The 22,657-nt window shown below is 42.3% G+C and overlaps 1 protein-coding gene across 1 annotated transcript in view; it reads left to right on the top strand.

The window, feature by feature from the left end:
* The first annotated feature begins 10,162 nt into the window (after positions 1 to 10,162).
* ube2v2 (ubiquitin-conjugating enzyme E2 variant 2) overlaps positions 10,163 to 22,657 on the top strand; it is a 28,300-nt gene continuing 15,805 nt past the window's right edge. The window contains exon 1 of the mRNA XM_078540536.1: positions 10,163 to 10,254. Coding sequence (XP_078396662.1) covers positions 10,239 to 10,254 — 16 coding nt within the window. The 5' untranslated portion in view covers positions 10,163 to 10,238. The remainder of the gene's footprint in view (positions 10,255 to 22,657) is intronic.

The raw sequence follows: 22,657 nt of genomic DNA, 5'->3' as shown, positions 1-22,657 counted from the left end.
TGTGGAACTGCAAAGCTCAGTCTGCCAACTTTCCATTTACCTAGCAGCAGCACAGAAAAGGGGCTCTCTCCAGGTTTGAATGCCTGTTCCCATCTACACTGTTTTGACCAAAATTTCTGTACCATGGCCTACAAGACAGATTCATTTCTGCATGCTTATCTCATCTTGGAAGTCAACTCTACTGGAAAAGTGAATTATCCAGGATCAGTTCAGTCTACCAACCTCTGTGAAGGAATACTGCATTGCACATTGATTCTGGACTCTGGACTCAAGTGAAACAAGCATTCTTTTATCTGGACACCCTGGTCCACTCCTCCATCACCCCCTACACCTCAACCCCCTCCCACGGCACCTTCCCATGCAACCGCAGAAGGTGTAACACCTGCCCCTCTACTTCCCCTCACCGTCCAAGGGCCCAAACACTCCTTTCAAGTGAAGGAGCATTTCCCCCTTTTTTTCCCAATAATTTATATAGATTTTTCTTTTCCCACCTATTTCCATTATTTTTAAATGTATTTCCATCCATTGTTTTATCTCTACCTTTTAGCCTTTTTCGATTCCTTCACCCCACCCCAACCCCACTAGGGCTATCTGTACCTTGCTTGTCCTGCTTTCTACCCTTAATTAGCACATTCCTTAGATAATATCACCACCTTCAACACCTCTTTGTCCTTTTGTCTGTGACATCTTTTGATTATCTCCACCTATCACTGGCCCTCTATCCAGCTCTACTTGTTCCCACCCCCCCCACTAAACCAGCTTATATTTCACCCCTCTTCTATTTTTACTTAGTTCTGTTGAAGGGTCATTCAGACTCGAAATGTTAACTGTGTTCCTCTCTGCAGATGCTGCCAGACCTGCTGAGTTTTTGCAGGTATTTTTGTTTTTGTTTTGGATTTCCAGCATCGGCAGTTTTTTGCTTTTATCCTAGTGATTAATTGACTGCCACTTTTCTTCAAGGAATACCTACCTTGAAGAAGTATTGCACTTCTCTCCGACAGGATTTTTGTATCTCTCTTTTGCCTTGCTCACCTTCATTGCTTTTCATTTCTCTCCTGGTGTTTGACAAGGTGTTTACGAAAACCCGCTTTCACAGCCATATTTCCTTCCTCAGTGACTGTCTCCGTCTCCAACTTACCCCATGTGGATTTCAACTGAAGTTCCATCCCTCATGTTTCGTACCCACCCAAGATTACAAGTATCTCTGGGACTGCTGTTCTCATCGCATTCTGAGATCCACACTCAGTGCAATGCGCCGCCATATGAACACACTCGACCTCTCCCTCTTGCAGCACCACCGCACCCTTTTTCAAAGCTGCGCGTGCCCCCAGTTTCATTTTATTCTTCGTCTCATCCGACGCTTCAACAAGAAACATTGTCTCTTTCTTTCAGGTGCAAAGGAATGCAAGCTCCAACAACTCATCGACACCAACACCCGTCCAGGACCCTCCACCCCTGCCTGTCCCTCTGTCCCCATCCCGTCTTCCAATCCCAGCCCGGGCCGTGTATTCACCATACCCCCTGACCTTCCCCTCGGCAACGCTGAACGTTCAGTGCTCAGCAAAGGACTTAGTTTCATACCCTTACGCCCTCATCTCAATGAATTTCGGGCTCGGCACGATGCTGAACTCTTCTTCCGCCGCCTTCATCTCCGTGCTCACTTCTTTGGGCAGGAGTCCTCTCTCCATTCAATGGATCCTTTTACCCACATCCAATATTCTCCCTCCACCTGGACCCCTCCCTCTGGATTCTTACCTTCTCTTGATCTTTTCATTGAGAACTGTCGGCGTGACATTAGTCGTCTCAATTTCTCTGCTCCTCTCACCCATTCTAATCTGTTTCTCTCTGAACTTGCTGCACTCTGTTCTCTCAGGTCCAACCCTAACATTATCATCAAACCCGCTGTCAAGGGTGGTGCTGTTGTTGTCAGACGCACTGACCTCTACCTCGCAGAGGCTGAGCGTCAACTCGCAGACACTTCCTCCTACCTCCCCCTGGACCATGACCCCACCGCTGAACATCAAGCCCTTGTTTCCAGGACTGTTACTGTCCTTAGCTCCTCTGGAGATCTTCCTTGCACAGCTTCCAACCTGATAGTCTCCCAAACTTGGACGGCCTGCTTCTACCTCCTAACCAAAATCCACAAACAGGACTGTCCCAGCAGACCAATCATGTCAGCCTGTTCCTGCCCCACGGAACTCATTTCTTGCTCTCTTGACTCAATTCTCTCTCCCCTAGTCCAGTCCCTTCCCACCTACATCCGTGATTCCTCTGACACCCTACATCATATCAACAATTTCCAGTTCCCTGGCCCCAACTGCCTCCTCTTCACCATGGACATCCAATCCCTCTACACCTCCATCCCCCAACGGGATGGTCTGATGGCTCTCCACTTCTTCCTCGAACAGAGGCCCGAACAATCCCCATCCACCACTACTCTCCTCCGTCTGGCTGAACTTGTTCTCACACTGAACAATTTCTCCTTAAACTCCTCTCACTTCCTCCAAATAAAAGGTGTGGCTATGGGTACCCGCATGGGCCCTAGCTATGCCTGTCTCTTTATGGGGTATGTGGAACATTCCTTGTTCCAGTCCTACTCCGGCCCCCTCCCATAACTCTTTCTCCGGTACATTGATGATTACTTCGGTGCTGCTTCAGGCTCTCGTCGGGACCTGGAAAAAATTATTAATTTTGCTTCCAATTTCCGCCCCTCCATCATTTTCACATGGTCCATCTCTGACACTTCCCTTCTCTTCCCTGATCTCTCTGTCTCAATTTCTGGTATTAGACTGTCCACCAATATCCATTACAAGCCTACCGACTCCCACAGCTACCTCGACTACAGCTCCTCACACCCCGCTCCCTGTAAGGACTCCATCCCATTCTCTCAGTTCCTTCACCTTGGTCGCATCTGTTCTGATGATGCCACTTTCAAAAACAGTTCCTCTGACATGTCTTCCTTCTTCCTTAACCGAGGTTTTCCACCCACGGTGGTTGACAGGGCCTTCAACCGTGTCCGGCCCATCTCCCGCGCATCCACCCTCACACCTTCCTCTCCCTCCCAGAAACATGATAGAGTCCCCCTTGTCCTCACTTATCACCCCACCAGCCTCCGCATTCAAAGGATCATCCTCCGCCATTTCTGCCAACTCCAGCATGATGCTACCACCAAACGCATCTCCCATTCACCCCTCCTGGCAGCATTCTGCAGGGATCGTTCCCTCCGGGACATCTTGGTCCACTCCTCCATCGCCCCCTACACCTTAACCCCCTCCCACGGCACCTTCCCATGCAACCGCAGAAGGTGCAACACCTGCCCCTTTACTTACCCTCTCCTTATCGTCCAAGGGCCCAAACACTCCTTTCAAGTGAAGCAGCATTTCACTTGCACTTCCCTCAATTTAGTCTACTGCATTCGTTGCTCCCAATGCGGTTTCCTCTACATTGGAGAGACCAAACGCAGACTGGGAGACCGCTTTGAAGAGCACCTTTGGCCTGTCCGCAAGCATGACCCAGACCTCCCTGCCGCTTGCCATTTCAACACTCCACCCTGCTCTCATGCCCACATGTCCGTCCTTGGCCTGCTGCATTGCTCCAGTGAAGCTCAACGCAAACTGGACGGACAGGACCTCACCTTCCGACTAGGCACTTTACAGCCTTCTGGACTGAATATTGAGTTCAACAATTTTAGATCATGAACTCTCTCCTCCATCCCCACCCCCTTTCCGATCCCCCCTTTTTTTCCAATAATTTATATAGATTTTTCTTTTCCCACCTATTTCCATTATTTTTAAATGTATTTCCATCCATTGTTTTATCTCTACCTTTTAGCCTTTTTCGATTCCTTCACCCCACCCCACCCCCACTAGGGCTATCTGTACCTTGCTTGTCCTGCTTTCTACCCTTAATTAGCACACTCCTTAGATAATATCACCACCTTCAACACCTCTTTGTCCTTTTGTCTATGACATCTTTTGGCAATCACCACCTATCACTGGCCCTCTATCCAGCTCTACTTGTCCCATCCCCCTTAAACCAGCTTATATTTCACCTCTCTTCTATTTTTACTTAGTTCTGTTGAAGAGTCATATGGACTCAAAACGTTAACTGTGTTCCTCTCTGCAGATGCTGCCTGACCTGCTGTGTTTTTCCAGGTATTTTTATTTTTATTTTTGTTTTGGATTTCCAGCATCCGCAGTTTTTTGCTTTTATTCTTTTATCTGTGGTCTTTGCCCTGTAAATATTTCTTTCTCTATCCCTCTTTTATTGTATGAATGCACAAGGGGCTAGGTTGCAACCCTCCTCCCACATTTGAGTTTGTGCATAATAAAACGACCCTCTGAGTTTATTCAATCTCAAGCTTGCTGTGGGGTTATCGATAGAAAATTGGATCACATCAAAACTGATGGGTTGGGAAACACACAACTGCTTATGAAGTGGGAAGCAAATCAAAACACCTTTCTGTTTACGGATGGGTAGTGAGAGGGGAAATAAGGGCTGTTTAAATTAAACTCCTTCCTGTCCACAACACTATATAGTTTAGTATTCTATTTGCTTTATTGCTTCCTGCTCCATAGTGAATAGATATGTAAAGCACAAAGATAATTACCAGCCCCTTACCTCTTTCAAAATCACCATTAGCTATTTGAACGCCATGCACAAAGTACATGTCTATTTTCCTTCCTGTATGCAATATTTTACACCTTTTAACATTGAATTTTATCTGCCCATCCGCAGTTTATCCACTTCATTTTGTATGTCCTTGGTGCCTCTTCTTTTGCAGCTGCCTCCTCTAGTTTAGTATAAACTGCAGATTTGACAAGTTGCATTGAATTTCTGAATCCAGGCTACTAAGACATATTAAAAATAGTAGAGGTCTTAATTCTAAACCATGGTAGACTACACTCAGTGCTTTCCCATCCAGTAACCTCTTTCCAAACAATTATCCACTGACTTCTTCAAAATCATCAGCCAACTCATTTACCATTTCCAGTCTTCATCTTTAGATCCTTTCATTGTAATCTTTTGTGACTGGTGAACACTGCTTGGATCTTTTATTTTGATTTCTTCTGATTGCAGTGTTTTAATACTTTATTCTTGACAAACTCTTTAGGGTTTTTTAAGCAAACATTTGTCGAAGGCTTCCTTGAAAGCTAGATCTCAATAGCATAAAGATTTCCACAATATATCAAATCATCGAGTCAAAGAGGTTGGTGAGGCTGGTTATAGGCAACCCTCAGTTTATGTTAGCTGTTACTGATGTAAAGATAATGGTTTGTTTTGTCATCATATTTTAACATGGGTAATATTTTAGGTAGTTTCCAGTCTTGTGGCACTTCCTTGGCATTCATTACCTCCTTCAAAACTGTCAGCTGTTGTTAAAACTCAACCAGTGTCTCTTAATGCATTGGAATATATGTCACGCCAGTGAAGATATTATACTTATAAAAAAAAATTGTATTCCTTTTAAAATGGATCCTGGTGAACTGTAAGGCGGCTGCCAAGGGTTACCTGACTTTTGCAACTTCAACAGCCTAGCAAGTTTTCTGTAATGAATTGGATTATAATGGGCAGGGTCTCTCTTGCATGTCCATTCCTAACCAGCACTGTTCTATGGAATTCCACACCTGCTATTGTCAAGGTTTACTCCAAAACACAGGGGCAATAAGCTCTCAGACTCTATGAGTTTGGGCCTACCATGTAACAAAGGAGTGCAAATGAGGCTGAGTATCCACAATGAAGTCCTAAAGGCTACCATGTACATTCTATTTTATATCAATGGTTTTTGACAATGTAACTGAAATTACTTCTTCACTATGAAAGACCATTGTTTGCCTTCCACTGTGTATCAATGGCCATTCATAATGTGATCGAAACTGCCCTCTGATTTTGAAATCCTATAATCCAAAAACTAAGAGAGAAACCGGGCAGTCTGCAGAACACTAGCAACAACATCACAGCTGAAAAGGAAGGCTGTGTCATCTTGCTTTTTCAAGACCTGTGAGGCTTAAAAAGAACATGAGAAAATACGAAATAGGAACAGGAGTAGGCCATTTGGCCCCTCAAGCCTGTCCCACCATTCAATAAGATCATGGCTGATCTGCCACAGGCCTCAACTCTTTTGTACCAGCTCCTCATAGCCCTCAGCTCCCCAATATTTCAAATATATCTATCTACCTCCTCTTTAAATACTTGCAGTGATCTAGCCTCCACAAGTCTCTGGGGTAGAGAATTCCAGACATTCACTACCCTCTGAGAGAAGAAATTCCTTTGCGTTTCAGTTTTAAATGTGTCCCCTTATTCTGTAACTATGTCCCCTAGTTCGAGATTTCCTGACTAGTGGAAACATCTTCTCAACATCTACCCTGTCAAGCCCCCTCAGAATCTTCTATATTTCAATAAGGTCACCCCTAAACTCTAATGAATAAAGGCCTAACCTGTTTAGCCATTCTTGATAAGTCAACCTCTTCATCCCAGGAATCAGCCTAGTTAATCTCTTTTGAACTGCCTCCAATGCTAGTATATCCTTTCCTAAATACAGGGACCAAAACTGTGCACAGTACTCCAGGTGCAGCCTCACCAACACCCTGTACAGTTGTAACAAGACCTCCCTATTTTTAAACTCCATCCCCTAACAATACAGGCTAAAATTCCACTTGCAGCACCTGCATGCTAACTTTTTGTGTTTCATGCACAAGAACACCCAGATCCCTTTTTTGGAGTCTCTCTCTATTTAAATAATAGTCTGCTTTTTGATTCTTCCAACCTCACACTTTCCTACATTAAACTCTATCTGCCAAGTTTTCCCCACTCACTCAACCTATCTATACCCCCTTGTGGATTCCTTATGTCCTCAACACAACATGCCCTCCCACCTATTTTTGTATTGTCAGCAAATTTGGATATATTACACTCTGCCCCCTCCTCCAAGTCATTAATATAGATAGTAAATAACTGAGGTCCTAGGACTGATCCTTTGACACTCCACTAGTTACATCTTTCCAACCTGAAAAAGACCCATTAATCCCGACTCTGTCTTCTGTGTTAACAAATCCTCAATCCATGCTAATACATTATCCCCAATACGTGAGTTCCTATCTTGTGCAATAACGTTTTATGTGGCACTTTATCGAATGCTTTCTGGAAATCCAAATACACTACATCTACCGGTTCCTCTTTATCAACTCTGCTTGTTATATCCTCAAAGAACTACAGCAAATTTGTCAAACATGATTTCCCTTTCACAAAACCATGTTGACTCTGTTTGATTGCGTTAAGCTTTTCTAAATGTCCTGCTATTTCTTCCTTAATAATGGACTCTAGCATTTTCCCAATGACATATGTTAGGCTGACTGGCCTATAGTTTCCTGCTTTTTGTCTCCTTCCTTTCTTGAACAGGGACGTCACATTAGCAGTTTTCCAATCTGCTGGGACCCTCCCAGAATCCAGTGAGATCTGGAATATTTTGACCAATGCCTCCACTATCTCTATAGCCACTTCCTTTAAAACCCTTGGATGCAGGCCATCTGGTCCTGATGACTTGTCTGCCTTTAGTCCATTAGTTTGTCAAATACTTTGTCCCTCGTGATAGAGACTGTGACAAGATCATTCCTCTCATTAGCTTCTTGCTTATCTGATATCTTTGGTATGTGTATAGTGTCCTCCACTGTGAAGACCGATGCAAAATATTGGTTTAAAGTATCTGCCATTTCCCTGTTCCCCATTATCAATTCTCCAGTTGCATCCTCCAGGGGTCCCACACTCACTTTAGCCACTCTCTTTCTTTTTATATACCCATAGAAGCTCTTGCTTTTTGTTTTTATATTTCTTGCCAAATTACTTTCATAATAAATTTTCTTCCTCTTTATAGCTTTTGGTATGCCTTCGTTTTTGATTGGATACTCTCCTTGACCACCTTTGTTAACCATGGGTGGCTCATCCTTCTCATCGAGTCCTCCTTTTTGACCGAGATATATTTTTGCTGAATGTCTGCCCCTCCTCATCCACTAACCTTCCCCTTAGTCTACTTTCCCAACCCACTTTAGACAACTCTTTCTTCATACCTCTGTAATTGCCCTAATTAAGTTGAGGACACTGGTTTGAGAACCGAGTCGTTCGCCCTCAAACTGCATTTGAAATTCTACCATGGTGTGATCGCTACCCACGAGAGGATTCTTAACTATGATATCTCTTGTTAATTCCACCTCATTGCACATTACTAGATATAAAATAGCCTGTTCCCAGGTAGGTTCTGCAATATATTGCTCTAAGAGACAATCCCTGATACACTCTACAAATTCATCTTCCATGTTACCCCTGCCAGTTTGATTTGGCCAGTCAATATGCAGATTAAAATCACCCATGATAATTGTAGCACCCTTCTTACATGCCTCCATTATTTCCTGATTTATACTTTATCCTACAGTGTAGCAAGTCTTCGGGGGCCTATAGACAACTCCCACCTGTGACCTCGTCCCCTTGCTATTCTTTATTTCCACTCAAACTGATTCCACATCATGATTTATTGCACCTATATCACTACTCACCACTGCACTGATACCTTCCTTTATTAACAAAGCCACCTCACCTCCTTTTCCTTTTTGCCTATTTTTATGGAACGTCAAATACCCTTGAATATTGAGTTCCCAGTCTTGGTTACCCTGCAACCACATCTCTGTAATAGCTATCAAGTCATATTCATTTATTTCTATTTGTTCTGTCAGCTCATCTATCTTGTTATAAATGTTGCGTGCATTCTGATAAAGAGCTTTAAGCTTTGACTTTTCACCATTATTGCTCATTCTATTTCTGATTTCTGCTGCACTCTTCTGCTTATATTTTCTGCCCCTTCCTGTCACATTTTGATTATCATTTGCCTCTTCACTACCCTGCACCTCTGCTCTCTCGTTTCTTTTTGATTTTTAAAATTTCCCTTCAATTGAACTCTCCCGCCACTAAATAGTTTAAAGTCTTATCTACAACCCTAGTTATGGGCTCAAGTTCCACTTCAGAGACAAGCACAAAAATCTTGGCTGATACCCCAATACCGTAGAGGGAATGCTGCACTGTTGGAGGTGCCAACTTTTGGATGAGATGTTAAACTGAAGCCCCACCTAGTCTCTCAGGTGGATGTAAAAGATTCAATGGCACTATTTCAAAGAAGAGGAAGGGGCCTATCCCTGATGTTCTGGCCAATATTTATCCCTCAATCAACATCACTCATAAAAAGGATTATCTGGTTATTATCACATTGCTGTTTGTGGGAGACTGGTGTGTGCAAATAGGCTGCAGCACTTCCAAAATCACAACATTGACTACACTCAAAGTACTTCATTGGCTCTAAAGTACTCTGGGATGTCCTTAGTGAGAGGTGCTATACAAATGCAAGTCTTTTTTTCCCTCATATTTAATTGCACCAATTTTGCTACTACTGCCTTTTGGGTAAATATGTGTGGAAGGCAACCATCATGTATGTTAGCTAATTCATTTTCATCTTTAGTTTCAGCTATATTAGCATCCATATATGCCTCAATGTTAAGAAATGTAGTTGGAACAGATAGGGTGGGGGGGGGGGGGGGGGGGAGGGGGGGGGTTGGTGGGTGGGTGGGGGGGTGGTGGGGGAAGAAAAAAATGAAAAAATAATATTCTGTGCTGTTTCAATGTTGTTACTGATCAGTGAGGTTTTACCAATACCATGTTTTCATCTTTCTGAACCATGATGAGGTTTTGATTTTCTACGAGATGGGAATTGAGATGGTTGGTATAGTTAAACTTCAAACAATTTATTAAGAACTATTTAAAGACCTCAGGATAAGCACATGGTATTCAGGACACAAACTATTCTGCACCTAGCTCCCTTGGAACTGCCTGATCATGTCTACAGATGTCACAGTTACATCATGAAAATCATCATGGTCTCATTAACATGTCTATTAACCCATTACTCTACACGTGCTTGGCTAGACCAGAGGAATTGTTAATGGAACAAACACAGAAAATGCTGGAAAAACTCAGCAGGTCTAGCAACATCTGTGGAGAGAGAAACAGAGTTAACTTTTCGTGTTCATATGACCCTTCTTCAGAGAATTGTTAATGGAACTTGTATAACCCATTGCTCTGCAGTGGGGGCAGCTAAGAGCTGGCAGGAAACAGCTGCACATGCGCACATGGTGGGAGCGCCGAGCCGGAAGTGACGCGCGGGCGCTGGTGTCGGCGCCGGTTCCTTGGGTCGGAGCAAGATGACAGGCTGCCGAGGTCCGAGTGAGCGGGGAGTGGGGAGCGAGGGGAGGGTCAGGCTGCTGAGGCCCGGGGGAAGCGGGGAACGGAGGGGTCAAGCTGCCGATGCCCGGGGGAGCGGGCCTGGGACATCGAGAGAGCGCCGGGGATAGTTCTGGGCAGGCGGACAGTGTCAGCTTCGAACGGGCCTGGGGTCCGGCTGGATCACCGCCCCGGGAGGAGGGGGCGCCGGTGTCTGAGCCGAGAGCCGCGGCTTGAAATTGGCTTCGCGGCCTGGCCCGGCCCGTTGGGGCACTGGGCCTCCCCCTCTGAAGGGTGTGGGACGAGTTGGGCTGAGGCGCGGTTTTATGGGCGACCTCCGGTGTCCAGCTCACTCAGGAACGGAAATTGGATGTTGTGTGCTTGGCTGCTGTGGCGGAGACTCTTTGTATCTGATCTTAAAATGTGGGCAGGAAGGAGGGGAGGCATCTTTCTTATTCCATGTGTTTGTAATAAATGCACACAGCAGCCAAAGTGTTAATGAGCCGAAAGCCCATGCGTGCTTGGCCTACATGCCTTTCAGGCCACAAGTCTGCAAAATGTTTTCCGCGTTAAATCTCACATCCTGTTGAGTGCTGTAGACTCTTTTGATAGCACAGTTTTTTTTGCTGCAAGGTGTGTTAGAAATCGAGTTTATTTACAAACTCCTATGACGACGCGTGTAATTTGCAAATGCAGCTGTGGCAAAGAGGAAGTAACTGCATTATATTTAGTAGCCCGAACACTGCTTCAAAATTTGTAACTTTGGTGTATGCGGTTTTCAGATATTGGAAGCTCAGTAGATTGCGAGCGATTGCATCGTAACTTTGCTCATTTTCTGCGTTGGACATTTTGTTACCAGCGTATTGAGGTGTATCGATGAAGAAGCATAGTTCATGCAGAATTTGAGTGGAAATATTAGAACAGACTTCTACCTCTGGTTAGAGATTAACGAATTTTTAACAGTAGCATGAAATGAGAAGTTCAATTTTGGTGTATTTTAATAATATTGAGAAATATGCTTTGAGATATCATTTGCGTGGGGTATTTCTGTGTCCGCACCTTTTTCAGTGTATTTTCAACTGTTTCCTGTTTCTATCACATTCCAAAATGTGTTCTATTCCTGCATAGCCTTTTCCATAAGTTTGGTGAATGGTAGGCAAATTTCAGTTGTCAAACTTGGGAGAGGACAGCAATTGCAATTTCTGTAACTTCATTTTATTGCATCATGCACAATATGCTGCATAATGAGTTTGACCCCCCCAGTGGTTCAGAATATTAGTTTCAGCAAACAATTGAAAATTGCTATCTGCATCCTTCCATCTGCTTAAGATGAAGGACATGCTGCGAATCAAACCTGTTGGGAGCTTCAAATGGGGCACTTTGGTCTTACCAACCATCAGCAAATCAGTGACAGTCACATTCTGCCCCGATGCAACATATGAAGTGATTATTAGGTGTCCTTGTGAGTTGGTTTCAGTGTTGGCACCTGTTGCCAAGCACTGATCGTCACAGTGGCGCTTGCTGCTTCAAGATGATGCCATTTTTCTGTCATCAGAGTGTAAATTCTAAATTTTTAATAAAGATTCTTTTGTTAAAGGTTTCTGAAATAGTTGTTGCTGGACTGTGACCTTTGCATTTTTATTCATGGAGAATTTGGTTAATTGATTTGGATTGAAATAGCTTTGTTTCAAAACTCACTAAGCTTGCTGAAAGACTAAATATTTGTTAAATTGTGTGATTATATAGGCTTTGTTCTAATGGTGGCTGATACTTGAACCAGAGGTATGGGCTGCCAGGTAGTATGCAGCATATTGTGCATGATGCTTTATATTGTTTTGCCTTAAGAGCATATTTTATTGGTTGAGCTGCAAAACAATGACAAGGGCTAACTCTACAAATATGCATTTGAGCTTTTTTTTTTCTTGCCTTTGGTGCCTAGTGTCCTCCCACAGGTATTGATAACGCAAACAAACTGGCCTGAATTTACTTTTTATTATCAAATATTCGGTCAGATTGGCTGCTCTGTTTTGTGTAGGTGATGAAGAAAGCATGAAACTGGCAAGGTGTGTTGTATATTGATGCTCGGTTGCAGGATAAGAAACTTAATATAAGGTAGAGAAAAAATGTAAATGGGAACCAATAACAGAAGGAAAAAGTGATTTTGGAAAGGAAGATTGAGAATTTGGGTATCATTTATTATACATTAAGTAGTGTGGTGCTTTAAATAGAGAGCAGGACCTAACAGTTCTAATCTTGAAATTACTCTGTTAGATCAGTTATCCAGTCTTAGTGGATTGAAAGTTAACAAATGTAACACTATTCAAGAAAGGGAGAAAGAAAACTGTGAACTACAGGCCAGTTAACCTGATATCAGTCATTGGGGAAATTACTGTAATCTAGTATTAAGGAAGTCTTACAATGCACTTACAAAATCATAGTATGATCAAGCAATGTACAACATGATTTTATGAAAAGAAATAGTTTTTGACAAATTTATCAGTTTTTTGAGGGTGTAACTTGTAGAGTCGATGAAGGGCAACCAATAGATGTTGTACACTTAGATTTTCAAAAGGTTAATACAGAAGATGGGTCATGGAGTTGGGAGTAATATATTAACATGGATAGACGGTTGATTAGTTGACAGGAAGCAAAGAGTAGGGATATGTGGAGCATTTTCAAGTTGGCAGGCTGTGACTAGTGGATGCTGCAAGATTCGATGGTTGGGCCTCAGCTATTTACAATTTATATTAATGATTTAGACAGAGACTGAGAGTAATATATCTAAGTTTGCTGATGGTACAAAGCTAGGTGGTAAACTGGGGAGGGCACAAAGGCTGCAAAGTAATATAGACATGTTAAGTGAGTGGTTAAAAAGCTGGCAGATGGAATACAATGTGGGGAAGTAAGAGATTATTCACTTTCGTTGGTAAGAATAGAAAAGCAGAATATTTTTAAAAGGTGTGGAACTTGTAACATTGATTTGGGGGGCAGAGTATAAAAGTGGGCAAGTTTTTCTACAACTGTACAGGACATTGGTGAGACTGCACCAAGAGAACTGTGCACAGTTTTGGTCTCATTTGAGGAGGGATATAATTGCATTGGAAGCAGTCCAGAGAAATTTCAATAGGTTGATTCCTGGGATAAAGAGGTTCTCATGAGAAAAGATTGGATAAAGAGAAAAAGGGAGGCTTATGGCAGATACCGAGGGCTCAAAACAGCTGAACTCCTAGAGGAGTATAGAATATGCAGGGGGGAACTTAAAAAGGAAATTATGAGAGCAAAAAGGGGGCATGAAAAAAACATTGGAAGGTAAAAGAAAGGAAAATCCAAAGTTATTTTACAAGTGCATTAAGAGTAAGAGGATAACTAGGGAAAGAGTTGGGCCCATTAAGGTGCATAGTGGTAATTTGTGTGTGGAGCCAGAAGACTTGGGTAGGATTCTAAATGAATACTTTGTGTCAGTGTTCACAAGTGAGAGGGATGACATGGGTAAGGAAATCAGGCAGAAGGACTGTGATATAATTAAAGAAATTAGCATAGAAAGAGAGGAGGTTCTAAGTGGCCTGGCAGGCTTAAAAGTAGATAAATCTCCAGGCCCAGATGAAATGTATCCCAGGCTGTTGAGTGAGGCAAGGGAGGATATAGCAGGGCCGCTGGCAATAAGTTTCAATACCTCTCTGGCCATAGGAGAGGTGCCAGATGACTGGAGGACAGCCAATGTGGTACCGTTATTCAAGAAGGGAGGAAGGGATAAACCAGGGAACTACAGGCCAGTCAGTCTAACCTCAGTGGTGGGGAAACTATTGGAAGCAGTTCTGACAGACAGAATTAATCTACACAAGGAGAGGCAGGAATTAATCAAGGACAGTCAGCATGGTTTTGTTAAGGGGAGGTCATGTCTGACCAACTTGATTGAATTTTTCATAGAGGTGACCAGGTGTATAGATGAGGGCGATGCATTTGACGTAATCTACTTGGACTTCAAGGCTTTTGATAAGGTCCCGTATGGGAGACTGATAACGAAGGTAAAAGCCCAGAATTGGCTGAGTGGCAGGAAGCAGAGGCGATGGTTGAGGGGTGTTTTTGTGGCTGGATGTCTGTGTCCAGTGGGGTTCCACAGGGATCGGTGCTGGGTCCCTTGCTGTTTGTGGTATATGTAAACGATTTAGACTTGAATGTAGATGGGGCGATCAGTAAATTCACAGATGACATGAAAATTGGTGGGGTGGTAAATAGCGAGGAGGAAAACCTTAGATTACAGGAGGATATAGATGGGCTGATCAGTGGCAAATGGAATTTAATCTGGATAAGTGTGAGGTGATGCACTTGGGCAGGACAAACGAGGCACGGGAATACACGATGGATGGTGTAGGGCCCTGGGAAGTACCGAGGATCAGAGGGACCTTGGTGTACATGTCCACAGGCCCTTTAAGGTAGCGGCACAGGTAGATAAGGTGGTTAAGAAGGCATATGGGATACTTGCCTTTATTAGCTGAGGCATAGAATATAAGCGCAGAGAGGTTTTGCTGGAATTGTATAAAATGCTGTTTAGGCCACAGCTTGAGTGCTGTTCTGGAATCCGCATTATAGGAAGGATGTGATTGCACTAGAGAGAGTGCAGAGGAGATTTACCAGGATGTTGCCTGGGCTGGAGAGTTTTAGTTATGAAGAGAGTTTGGATAGACTGGAGTTATTTTCCCTGGAGCAGAGGAGATTGAGGGGGGACATGATTGAAGTATATAAAATTGAGGGGCATAGATAAGGTAGACAGGAAGGAACTTTTCCCTTTGGCGGGATCAATAACCAGGGGGCATAGATTTAAGGTAAGGCGCATGAGGTTTAGAGGGGATGTGAGGAAGAATTTTTTCAACCAAAGGGTGGTGGGAATCTGGAACTCACTGCCTGAAAGGGTGGTAGAGGCAGAAACCCTCATAACATTTAAGTAGTAATTGGATGTGCACTTGCGATGCCATGGCATACAAGGCAGGACAGGCCACAATTGGATCAGCCATTGTCATATTGAATGGTGGAGCCGGCTCCAGTGACCAGATGGCCTATTCCTGCTCCTAATTCTTATGCACTTATCAGAAGGACTTGGGTGTATTCATACAAGGAGCACAAAGTTATATATAGCAAGTAATTTGGAGGGCAAATTGCATGTTGTTTATTGCAAGCGGATTGGAGTGTATGAATAAGGAATTCTTGCTACAATTGTACAGGGCTTTGGTGAGACCACACTTGGCACCTGTGCTCAGGTGTCTCTGTGCTTAAAGGAAATACTTGCATTGGAGGCAGTGGAGCACATGTTCACTAGATTGGTTCTTGGGATAAGAGGGTTATTCTACAGTCAGAGACTGAGTAAATTGGGCCTATATGCTCTGGAATACTCGGTGGAGGGGGGGATGTTGGAAGAATGAGAGGCAACCTCACTGAAACAGAAGATTTTGAAAGGCCTTGACAGGGTAGACAATGAGAGGTTTCACCTGGTTTGGGAATCTAGAACAGGGCAAGCCCTGAAGATAAGAGCTCAATCATTTAGCACTCATGAGAAATATCTTCACTCAAAGGGTTGTGAATCTTTGGAATTATCTTGCCCAGAGGGTTGTGGATGTTCCATTGTTGGCTACATTTAAGACCGAGAATATGTTTAAGATTGAGAGATTTTTGGTTTCTCAAAGAATTGGGGGATATGATGTTATTCGACAAAATGGAGTTGAGACTGAGGATCAGCCATAATCGCATTGAATGCAGAACAGGCCGAGGGGCTGTAGGGTCTATCCCTGCTCTGATTTATATTCTTAGAGATAAACATTGACATATTAAATTGCGGTTTGAGATGTTGAGTAGTGTTCATTGGGCTGAGTTTTGGGTGGATGCAAGGTTTATTAATTGCACAGTCCTGAACTAAACGAGTGTTGATGGACTTGTAGGGAGGAAATAGAAGGATTTAAACCAGTAAAGCACTGCAAAGAGAAAAAGAAAATCAAATATAGAATCGATGAAGTGGGGAAAAAAGAAAAATATTTGCCATGGGGAGAAAGGAAAAATATTGGTCATGGAGGTAGGCATAACGTGGGGAGAAAAGAAAAATATTCGCCATGGGGAAAAAAGGAAAAATATTAGTCGTGGAGGTAGGCATAACGTGGGGAGAAAAGAAAAATATTCGCCATGGGAAAAAAGGAAAAATGTTAGTCGTGGAGGTAGGCATAACATGGGGAGAAAAGAAAAATATTCGCCATGGGAAAAAAGGAAAAATGTTAGTCCTGGAGGTAGGCATAACGTGGGAAGAAAAGAAAAATATTTGTCATGGGGAGAAAGGAAAAATATTAGTCGTGGAGGTAGGCAATGAGTTAACTTAAGATAATTAGAGGATCAGTAGGTGGCAGTTACCCAAACAGTGCCAATAACCATGCAAGACTTAGTGAACTTTAGTTATATTCTCTACAAATGAGGCTATAAGGTGATCTGGCTGTTTTAAACCTCTCAATGCAGAGAATTGACAGGGAGTTGGGAATATAGTTTAAACTTCAGTTGTAAATTGCTGAGCTCTCAAAACCATAGATGTAGCCTGGTGGACGTTCTTTAAAAATAAGATAGCTACTTTCAAAGTGAGTATTAAGGGACGTAGTGAAAATTCCAATTTCTTGTACTAATAAAGAGCAGCTGAAACTCTCCTAAACCCCTATCTCACCACCCCTTTTCCCAACTTCAAATGCCATTTTGAAAACTTTACTTCCTTGATCGAACGGGAGTTGTGTTTTCAGTCTAATACTTTCCTTCAATTCGCTTGTTATCTACCCTCCTACAAAGTTTGTTACACAAAAGGTGCCATGCAAATGAATTCATCTCAGTCATCTTTGTGAATTTAGATATTAAAGAATTGTATGCATACTGAAAACTAATGTACTATTTATTAATAAAATAGCCTTTACCTTGATTATGCCAATTTTACAGAAATCACTTAGGATGCCCTGCTTGTCTTCAGAATTATTTGAATATCCGTTGTGCTATGTTGTGTTTTCAACTACTTTGTTTAAAATGGAGTGTTTGTGTGGGTATGTTTGTCAACACTTTGAGTTTTTTTAAAAATAACTCATCAAATGGCATTTAATTGTTCATAAATGATTAAAGCATTAATAGTTTTGGCATGTGGGTGTTATTTCTGCAGCCTGGCAGCTAATTTAATGATGTGGCAGCAGCTGTTCTGATTTTGCAAGCCTCTCTCTCCTCTTAGAAGTTAATAGTGCAGGCAAACTACAATGATTGTGACTTTTCTTGGAGACTACTATGGGTGATACTCTTATTATTTAGAGGAATGAGAGTAGTAAAGGACTCTCCTATTTTTTCTACATTGATCGGCAACTCTACATGGCAGTGCAGCTGAGGTTAGGAACTTGGAATGGGAAAAGAGACCTCCTGTTGGTGCTGTCAATTATAATTTGACATAGTTTTCTAATGAGAGCGTACTAAATCAGAGGAAGCCGTCAGTAGATGTTGTTGCGTGTCTGGGGAAAAGGCTTATTTTTGATCCACTCAGGCTTCCTTCGTGTGTCAATCCATTTTTTTCCATAAAATTTCCAATTTGTAGTAACGCTTATGCAGCAGAAATTCTTGTAATTTATGGTTCCATGGCTACTCAATGATATTATAAAATAAAAATAATTGACCTTTTAACATTTTCATTTTTCTAGTTGGGCAAATCTAATACTAAAAGTCAACAATCAATGTAGAGGATTCCTTCTCTGCAGCCTCTTCGCTGATATTGGTTCTTTGGGTGCTGTTTGCTTTCTGTTATCAGCCTAAGTTGGCATCCTTTGTGTGAGCCTAACTAGGAACGTTGTTATGTCAAAGTAATGTGGTCCATTCTCAAATTTTCTCCTCCTTTCCCTCAAGCATCTTTTCCCATTTTTGTGGTCCCTTGCTGACATTGCTGTTTGCTGCCAAATTGGGCAAGCTTTGTGGCAAAACTCATTTTGCAGGACCTGTCCAATCATGGACAAGAATAAATTTAACTTAAACTCAATCTTGATTTACTTAAAGGTAGTAGAAGCTGATGTAACTGTTGTGATTCGAGCCTAGACAACACTTGGTTCGCTTACACAAAATTTCAATCATATTTTTTCATTTAAACCGTGGGAGTATGGCATTGAGATAGAGGATCAGCCATGATCATATTGAATGGCAGAGCAGGCTCAAAGGGCCAAATGACATACTCATACTCCTATTTTCTATGTTTCTAAATCAGGGAGGGGTGGGAGCTTGGGCCCTCCTTCTTTCGCTTCCTTGATTATATATCTCTTTGCAACCCTTTCCAGATATTTTTTGGTAACCACCACTTTTCCTATGTTGCAGATTGTTTATTTCTATTAAATGATATATAGGTAGCTACCTTGATTTACGTGTCAGAATAATGTGAAGTACAAGTTTTTCTGGCACCATATCACATCTGTCATTAAAGCAAAAGCTACCTGATGCACAACATAAACCCAACAGCTTGAACACTGCATGACTTCAAAGTAACAAAGATAGTGGTGCAGAAGAGGAACAATGGAATGGGATCAAGAAGGCACTTTGACCTACTGTCATCAAAGTTGCCCTCCTGAAATCAGCAGATGGTGACGTACTCACCTACAGAAGTAAACAGGTGTAGCGCTGGATTGTACCTTACTGTGAGCTGTACCCCTTTGAGATGGGCATCTCCCAGTCCATTTGACGCTGTCGTGCCACTTCCTGTTATGGTTGAGTTAGATGAAGAACCCTCGTTACTTGAGCTTGAAAAGACCATTGATTCCGTAGCAAGCAGAAAGGCACTTGGCAAGGAAGGAATTCCAGCCAAACTACTCAAGCAAGGAAAGTCCCATCTACTGTCACACCTTCATGACCTCCGTCGGAGGTTAGGACCTATTCCACAGGACATGCGTAACACAAAAATCATTACATTATACAAAAACAAATGTGGCAAAGAAGATTGCAACAACTGCAGGAGCATCTCACTCCTTTGTGTCACTGAGAAGGTTTTCGCTTGGGTCATGCTTAAAAGACTCCATCTACTTGCATACTGAGTGTATCCAGAAGCACAGTGTGGATTATGTGTTAGCAGTCCTACAGTGGACATCATGATCTCCATATGACAACTACAAGAAAATGTAGAGAACAAAATATACATTACTACCTTACTTTCATAGATCTCACTAAAGCATTCAATTCCATCAGCAAGGCAGGACTAAGACATTTTGGGAAAAATTGGTTTTCCACCAAAGCTCCTGAGTCTCATCTGTTCCTTCCATGTACTGTACATTTTGACGGCACCACTTCCAACCTTTTCAGTGTGAAGAATGGAGTGGAACAGGGCTCTGTCCTAGCCCCCACTTTGTTTGGCATTCTCTATGCTCCTGCCCTTTGTCTTCCCTGCAGATATGGAACAAGTTTACATACTAGGTCAGACAGGTCATGCATACTAGGTCAGACAGCAAGCTCTACAATCTGCCCCGACTGGAAGCAAAGACAAAAATACAGCATAATTTGATCAGCAAACTCCTCTAATCTGTTGATGTCGCGCTAGTCCTAGATTGCATGCATGGGAGAAACAATGTGTTCTTAACATAAGCGTCAAGAAAACCATGGTTATGAAGCTGCCCCATCCCTAATGGATTTGCTGCATATCCATCACATGTAGTTGGAAGGATGTTGCTGCTGATGGAATCACATCAGTTATTTAATCGTGGTAACTGGTACAAAGGCAATAGCAGTCCTTTTGCAGAAAAGGAAATCCCACCAACAGTGATGGAAATGAATAACTAATTTTGGGGATTTTTAACAACACAACTCAAACATTCACATATTAGGAATTAGAATACCTCATCCATATGAGCTCAACAAGAATTGACTTAAGTGAGCTTACACGAGACATTAAATTATAAACTTAGTGTCCAGCAATGAATAAAAGAACATAATATGTGGTTTCATTTGGTAAAGCCTAGCAAAAGAATTTTGTTTTCAGATAGGATTAGGTTAAAAGAAAAGGCTGATTGGGAAGTTTTTTCACTGATGGGGACAGTGTGTACCATCTTGATTCCTCTACTATAAAGAGGTTTAATGAATTAAGTGGGTGAGGTGAGATTTACTGTAAGTGTTACTATGTGTGTGTTTATATAAATGCAGATTTACATTGAATCTCATCTCAGTAAGTCCTTTTGGATGATTAAGTGCATGTAAGAATGGGAATATAATATCCCCCTCTGAATTGCTTGCAGTATCTGTGTTAACTTGCTGCAATTTGTGTACCCAAATCCCTCTGAATATTAGCATTTCCTGGTCTCATCATTTGAAAAAAATTCTGCTTTTCTATTTTTCCTTCTAAAGTGGCTTCCAGCCATGATTTAGCTAGTCTCCCCTATGAGTTAGAAGATTGAGAGTTTAAGACCCATTCCAGAGCTTGAGCACAACAATCTTGACTGACACTCCAGAGCAGTTTTCAGAGTGCTGCATCGTGGAAGTGCTATCTTTCGGATAAGATATTAAACCCAGACTCCAACTGCTTCCCTAGGTGGGCATAAAAGATCCCATGGCACTATTTCAATCAAGAGCCAAGTACCTCATTGGCTGTAAAGTGCTTTGGGATGTCCTGTGGTTCTTCCTTTCACCTTCACGTTTCTCTACATTATATTCCATCTGTCATGTTGTTGTCCACTCAGCTTAACCTGTTTATATCCTTTCGCAAACTTTGCATTCTCCTCACAGCTTACTTTTCCATGCAACTTTGTATTATCAGCAAACCAGGATATGTTGCACTCAGTCCCCTCATCTGAATCATTGTTATAGATTGTAGATAACTAAGGCCCAAGCACCAATCCTTGTGATACCCCACTAGTTACAGCCTGCCAACAAGAAAATTACCTATTCCTAATCTCTTTACTGTCCATTAGCCAATCCTTAATCCGTGATAATATGTCACCCTAATCTCATGAACCTTAATCTTGTGAGGTGTCAGCTGTGGCTCAGTTCATAGCACCCTCGCCTTTGAATCAGAGGGTTGTGGGTTCACGTCCCACTCCCGGAAACCAAGAACTGTGATTGTACTCGAAAAGAGTTGCAATCTGTGACTGTTGATAACTCGAAAGAGTTTAATCTTGTGCAGTAACCATTTGTTAATGTCTCTGAAAAATACACTTAGCTCAACTAGTTGCTCCTTATCCACCCTACTAGTTATATCCTTAAAAACTATAGATTTGTCAAACATGATTTCCCTTTCATAAATCTATGACTCTACGCAATCATGTCATCCTAAGTGCCCTGTTATCAACATCTGAATAATAGATTCTGACATTTTCTCCACTAATTTCAGGCTAACTGGCCTGTAGTTGTGGGATTATATTTTTACCTTTCAGTCGACAGAAACTCTAGATTGATGTCTTGATTTTGAAACTCTCATCCTCGCTTTCAAATTCCTCCATGGCCCTCGACTTCCCAATATCTAATCTCTTCAGCCCTCCAACTCTGCAATATCTGCGATTCTCTAAATCAGCCTTTTGAGCATCCCTGATTTTACTCACATCAGCTGCCTAGGTCCTAAGCTGTGAAATCCCTTCCCTATACCTTTCTATCATATTTTCCTCCCAAAACACCCCTTGAAACCTACCTCCTTGACCAAGCTTTTGGTCATGTGACCTAATGGCCTTGAGAAATGCCCTGGGGTGTTTTACTAGATTAAAAGCACAATATAAATTGTTGTTGTGGTTGATGACCACCACCACCATTCCAGAATGTAAGGAATTCTGGAAGGCAAAAACCATTGCACACTGTGTAGGCACCTCTTTTAAAATCTTAGGGTGTAGGCCATCAGCTCCAGGGGCTTTGTCGTCTTTTATTCTCATTAATTTCTCCAGTACTATTTCTGAATACAGACATCCTTATTTTTGGCATCTGTCTGTCTCGGGTGACAGTGGAAAGTGCCACTTGTCACTTGTGCATTGAACCTCATCTGTTGTGGTTGTAGAAGCCGATTTGTGAGTAGCAGTCCCTTCCCCAGCTGGCACAGACATCCTTAAGTTCCTCATTTTCACTGTGGCTCCTTGTTACATCCAGTTTTGACTTCTAACGTGAAGACATACAAGAATTTGTTTGATGTCTCTGTGATCATCTTATTCCCCATTATAACTTCTCCTGTTTCTGCACCTGAGAGAACTAGCTAATCCCTTCTACTCTGCCCTGACTATGCTTCTTAACTCTGTTTCAATAGAGTACCCATGTTGCAATAATTTGCCTTGAAGTATCCTACTTTAGCTGCCCATATATCCTGTGTTTGTCGTTTTGGTACCAAATAAGTTGAGTGTGTCTGTGTGCAAACAAAGTACCAGATTTAAAGGAGTTGTGGTTTGTTTAGTTTCACATTATAGAGTTG

Source organism: Cetorhinus maximus, chromosome 4 (genome assembly GCF_964194155.1).
Source record: "Cetorhinus maximus chromosome 4, sCetMax3.hap1.1, whole genome shotgun sequence".
NCBI lineage: Eukaryota > Metazoa > Chordata > Chondrichthyes > Lamniformes > Cetorhinidae > Cetorhinus > Cetorhinus maximus.
Note: the sequence above shows the minus strand (reverse complement) of the source record. Positions and strands in the feature narration are given on the sequence as shown.